Genomic DNA, 6,000 nt, shown 5'->3' with positions numbered 1-6,000 from the left:
GCTGAGCCATGATGGGAATTCCCCCTCTGTCTGCTTTTAAGATCACCTCTTCGGAGGCCTACAGTTTCACCATGTTTCTTGGCCACTCTATTTTTTTTTTTTAATGGACACATGTGGCATATGAAAGTTCCTGGGGCCCAGGATTGATTCCAAGCTGCAACCACAACCTATGCTGAAGCTGAGGCAATGCTAGATCCTTTAACCCAATGAGCTGGGCCAGGGATTGAATCCACATCTCTGCAGCAACTGGAGCTGCTGCAGTCAGATTTTTAACCCACTGCGCCACAGCAGGAATCCCTCATGGCCATTCTTGATGCAGACTGTGGCACAGTCCACCCTTGGGAAGAGAGACCCAAGGAAGAGGCCCAGTCAGACTCTAGAAGTGACCTGGAGCTATTTAGGCAGGAAGCTATAGAGTTTCCAGGTACATAGTAGGTGGCTTAGAAGTGAAGTGAGCAGGTTCCAAAGGGACACATTTTTTTTGACCTTGTGAATTCCTCACCTTGTGGAGGTGGGCACAGCTGGAGAAAGGTCAGAGTGAGAATCTCTCAAACCAGAAGTCTAAGGCAGGACCTGTCTTGCCCATATTCAAGGACAATACCAATGAGACAATAAGCATGCTTCTTGCAAGATGATGAACGTTGGTTGAGGTAAGATGAGGAGGAGGAGGAGGAAGTGTTTCAGAGAGACTAAGGATGTGAGGGTCAGGAAAGTTTGAAAGTGTACAGAGATAATGATTTAAGAATAGGAAGGACAGGCATGCTGAGATTAGCTGGCTTCTACACTGCAGAACTCTGAAGTCAAATACAAGCACAGTCACAGCAGATTAAGCTCTCTGCATAGAATACTCTCGCAACTCTACTCCCAATGTGCTGCATCCCTAGTTTGCCAAACTCTTACAAATTCTTTAGGTCTCAGCCTAAGTTTTGCTTTCTTTAGAAGGACTTCCTCTCACCCCTGGATTAATTTATCCCTCTCCTTAAATATTTCCAAAGAATTTATAAATCCTCTTTTGTTACACCAAGTCACATTTGCTAAACTGTCCATAGCTGCCTTTCTGATTATTCAGACTGAAAGCTTTTGGAAGACATTTGTCTTGTCTGGCACTCAGAAAATGACTGAAACACATCTGGTGTTCGAGACATATTTGGTGAAATAATAATTTGGTTTCATGGTGTTTGGGTGGCATTGCTTGAAACGGATGAATCCAAATAGGCTATCAGTAGAGTAAAAGCCTTCTGATGTTGTTCCACTTCAAATAATTTCATTTTACACATAATTTTCAGAGCAACGTACTTTGGCAAAGGTGATTTATTTTGATATCTAAAGTACTTTATAAGATTCTCTGGAAAATCTAAGATCACATTATTGTCCTAAGAGATTACAGTATCATTTTACAAAATAAAAGGACTGGATTATTTACTGGAAAAATCTCTTTGTTATATGAAAAACACTGTTAATATTAAACTATGGTAAAGAAAGGACAGCTTGAAGGAGAGGGAAGGGTCCTGAGAAAGCTTCAGTTGGTATCTACCCAACCTAAGAGAGGAAGATAAAGATGAAGGCACGAAGATGTTAGTTTGTATTTGATCTCTTCAATTACCCTGTCAGTCCATACAGACAACCCATCTGACATATTCAAACCAGTCTTTGAGTCACTGATGGTCATTATTTGGTTGGTTTTTCCAAAGCAAGGTCATGCCTGTTGTTAAAATGATGTGGAGGTTAGTCAACAGGGCTGCCACTTGAGAATTTCCTCTGAAACTGCTGTGAAGAGAGCACTATTTGTCCTAAATAATCCTGTACATGATCCTGGAGGCAAGTCCACAAATATTGGGGCATAGCCTGTGTGCCACTAAAAATGACAAAGGTTTCAGGGCTGGAAACTTTGTCAACCACACTGTCATGACTCTCTATGACTCCAGGATGCAATGGTGGGGGAACAATATTTAAGTGATTACCCTGGCAGAAGGAGCCTGTGAGTACTTCAGCCTCAAACACATAGATGAGCTTATCTGTGGCAGATGCTTTCTTGACCTGGAGTGCTATGTTTCTGAGGTTCTTGGTGAAATATATTCCAGCTCCATATTTTAGGTCTGACAAGAGAAAAAAATGAACGATTATTTATAATTTGACAAATTCTATTGCCTATCTGGGTACTCATATGCATTCTCTTCCTCGTCCTCCAAATAATCACTACTTCCAGGTCCCAAGTCCCTGTGTCTGTAGCAAAGACACCCAAAGTTGTTCACTTGTGGCAAATTACCATGAATATCACACACATTTAATAGCTTGCATCTTAATATACCATTAGAGTTTATAAAGGAGTCTATGATTGACAAAGCATTTTTACATCAATTATCTTCTTGCATATGTGATTTGGGTAGCATAACATGAAAAATCTGAGGTTCATTGAGAGTACGACTTAAGTCAACATTACCAACCAAGCAGCTAACAAAGAGAACATAATGTAGGGAAGATTCTGTTTCTCTTAGAACATGGCTTTTTGAGCTGTGGATAAGTATATCTCTAGAACTTTGAGAACAGAGCTAATAAACAAAGCATCTAGGAAGGCAAAGTATCTCCCAAATTCATGGATGCATTACAAGAAAACTGTGTCAAAATAAGGGGAATACTGAGCCTATGAAGTAATGTTAGTGTGCGTGCTGCATGGTTTAGGAAGAGATACCCTGGATTTGGGGGACACAGGCCCTCTGGTTACTAGAGGGGTATTCTCTACTGCAAGCAAGGAGGGATAAGTCTTCAGTTCTCACCATGGGCTGGTAAAATACCCCACTGAGAATTTCCACATGCTTCTTCCTTTATTTACTTAGTCTTTTTGTCTTTTCTAGGGCCGCTCCCACAGCATATGAAGATTCCCAGGCTAGGGGTCTAATCAGAGCTGTAGCCACCGGCCTACGCCAGAGCCACAGCAACGTGGGATCCGAGCCGCGTCCGCAACCTACACCACAGCTCACGGCAACGCCAGATCCTTAACCCACTGAGTGAGGCCAGGGATCGAACCCACAACCTCATGGTTCCTAGTCAGATTCATTAACCACTGTGCCACGATGGGAACTCCGCTTCTTCTTTTTTTAACCCAATGAATTTTATTACACTTAGAGTTGTATAATGATCATCACAACCTGATTTTATAGCATTTCCATCCCAAAGCCCCAGTGCATCCTCCCACCCCCCCAGTCTGTCTCCTTTAGAAACCCTAAGTTTTTCAAAGTCTGTGAGTCAGTATCTGTTCTGCAAAAAAGTTCATTGTGTCCTTTTTTTAGATTCCACCTGTAAGTGAGAGCATATGATGTTGGTGTCTCATTGACTAACTTCACTTAGCATGATAATTTCCATGTCCATCCATGTTGCTGCAAATAGCATTATTTCTTTCTCCACATGCTCCTGATCTAGGTCCATGCTCACCAGGAAGTTTTGCATTCATCAGGTATCCTGAATACTCTGATAATAAGGAGGACATGCCCTATTCCAACCCTTGGAAATGAATATTCTTTGTTCTGCATAAATGCTTGTGATTTATCTTCTCTTCCGTGGAATATTAAGCACTCTCAAGGTGGCTGAGGGCCCAACTGTGGATCTGAAGGTAATCTCTGCTTCATTCACTCTCTACCCCACTGAGAGGGAAAAACAAGAAAACTTCTTTGAAGTTGTATTCTCTTTTCCTCCTTTCTTTCCATTCTTCCCTCCCTCTCTCTTTATGTTTACTTAGGACTTGACCTAACACTGTTTCAGGATCTAGGGCAGCACTGAACAATAGAAATGCAATGGGAGCCACATACGTAATTTACAATTTTCTAGTAGCCACATTAAAAAAAAAGGTAAAACTGGGGGATCCTGTCATGGCTCGCTGGAAATGAATCTGACTAGCATCCACGAGGACGCAGGTTCCATCCCTGGCCTCGCTCAGTGGGTTAAGGATCCAGCATTACCGTGAGCTGTGGTGTAGGTTGCAGACGTGGCTCTGATCTGGCATTGCTATGGCTATGGTGTAGGCCAGTGGCTACAGCTCTAATTTCCAGCTCCCCCAGTCTGGGAACTTCCATATGCCACAGATGCAGCCCTAAAAAGATTTTTAAAAAAGGTAAAATTAATTTAACGATTTTTTTTAACCTATCATATTCAAAATGTTATTATTTTGGGCATTCCTGTCGTGATTCAGTGGGTTATGAACCTTACTAGTATCATGAGGATACAGGAATGATCCCAGGCCTTGCTCAGTGCATTAAGGATCCAGCATTGCCATGAGCTGTGGTGGAGGTTGAAGACGTGGCTCGGATCTGGTGTTACTGCGGCTGTGATGTAGGACAGCAGCTGTAGCTCCGATTTGACCCCTAGTCTGGGAACTTCCATACATTCCCAGGTGCAGCCCTAAAAAGAAAAAGAAAAACAACTTAGCATTTCAACATGTAATCAATATAAAAATGATTACAGAGATATTTTACATTCTTTTCTTTGGTAATGGTCTTTAAAATTGAGTGTGGTCTTTGTCAAGGCACACCTCAAATCAGATCAACCATATTTTAGGTGCTCAATATCCACATTCGGCTAGTGGCTACCATGATGGACCTGAGATTCAAAAATGATATGATCCTCAAAAACTCACAAAGAGAACTCCCCATGTTTGTTTGTTTGTCCCCCCCCCCTTTTTAGGGTTGCACGTGTTGCATATGTAAGTTCCCAAGCTAGGGGTAGAATCTGAGCTGCAACTGCTGACCTACGCCACAGCCACAGCAACACCAGATTTGAGCCACAACTGCAACCTAAACCACAGCTCATGGCAATGCTGGATCCTTAATGCACTGAGCAAGGCCAGGGATCAAACCCGTATCCTTATGGATCCTAGTTGGTTTCATTACTGCTGAGCCATGATAGGAACTCCAGGACTCCCCACATGTAAACAGATAAATACAGTACAACTTTATGCAGCAAGGGGCTATTTTGAGATAAAATTCAAAGATCTCTTTTCTGGGAGTTTCTTTTTGCTCCCTGTTCCTCCACCCATTGAGTTCTTGCTACTTATCACCTCAGGGGCAAAAAGGATAAAGCTCAGAACAAAGTCAACTGAATATATATACATGGCATAAAATCATTTTTATTTTTATTTATTTATTTTGTCTTTTTTGCCTTTTTCTAGGGCCGCTTCCCGTGCATATGGAGGTTCCCAGGCTAGGGGTCTAATTGGAGCTGTAGCCGCCAGCCTACACCACAGCCACAGCAATGTGGGATCTGAGCCACGTCTGCAACCTACACCACAGCTCACGGCAATGGCGGATCCTTAACCCACTAAGCAAGGCCAGGGATCGAACCCAAAACCTCATGATTCCTAGTCGGATTCGTTAACCACTGTGCCACAATGGGAACACCATAAAATCATTTTTAATCAAGCAGAGAGTATGGTCGTAAAAGCCTGGCTTTCACAGTTAGGTTTTCTGAGAGACCAAAAAAAAAAAAAAAAAGGGTTTTTTGAGACAAAAGGCTAAAGCCTGAAGGATATAGATCATGGAGTTTATATCACATATGGGAGAGGAAAGAAGAACACCAGGTATTCTAAAAGCAGTTTTCTCACTTCAAGATAAAAGGTTTTCTTTCTACCTGCCAGGAAGAAAAGAGTCAGAGAGGACGTGACTAGAACTCTTGGGAGCTCCGAGAACGTGATCACCTTACTCTCTCACTCCCTGGAGAAGGCTCTGGGAGTCAAGATAGAGCAGAAAATAGAAATCTCAGAAACACTGGGAGGACTTCCACAGCAGAGGGGACCACTGTCTGACCCCACAGGGTGCAGCCCCTCATCCACCCGGGCACCTGAGGGGAAAGTAGCAATGGCTGGGAAGACCCCCAGCGCAGGTGAGGACTGTCCCTCACGGTCTTGCATTTCAGCTTGGAGGATGCACACACTCAAACATCTCCTGTGCTGCAGAAGGGGCACAGACACGGCTAGAAAGGATTTGACTCTGCACAAAAAACAGAGCAGCCTGT

The 6,000-nt window shown here is 43.0% G+C and overlaps 1 protein-coding gene across 2 annotated transcripts in view; it reads right to left on the bottom strand.

Moving 5' to 3' along the window:
- Positions 1 to 1,293: 1,293 nt before the first annotated feature.
- The window catches only part of PARP9 (poly(ADP-ribose) polymerase family member 9), a 39,593-nt gene continuing 34,886 nt past the window's right edge, over positions 1,294 to 6,000 (bottom strand). For both annotated transcript variants that reach the window (XM_047790825.1, XM_047790834.1), the window contains exon 11: positions 1,294 to 2,096. In XM_047790825.1, coding sequence (XP_047646781.1) covers positions 1,726 to 2,096 — 371 coding nt within the window. In that variant the 3' untranslated portion in view covers positions 1,294 to 1,725. The remainder of the gene's footprint in view (positions 2,097 to 6,000) is intronic.

This window comes from Phacochoerus africanus, chromosome 1, assembly GCF_016906955.1.
Source record: "Phacochoerus africanus isolate WHEZ1 chromosome 1, ROS_Pafr_v1, whole genome shotgun sequence".
NCBI classification, from domain to species: Eukaryota; Metazoa; Chordata; class Mammalia; order Artiodactyla; family Suidae; genus Phacochoerus; species Phacochoerus africanus.
Note: the sequence above shows the minus strand (reverse complement) of the source record. Positions and strands in the feature narration are given on the sequence as shown.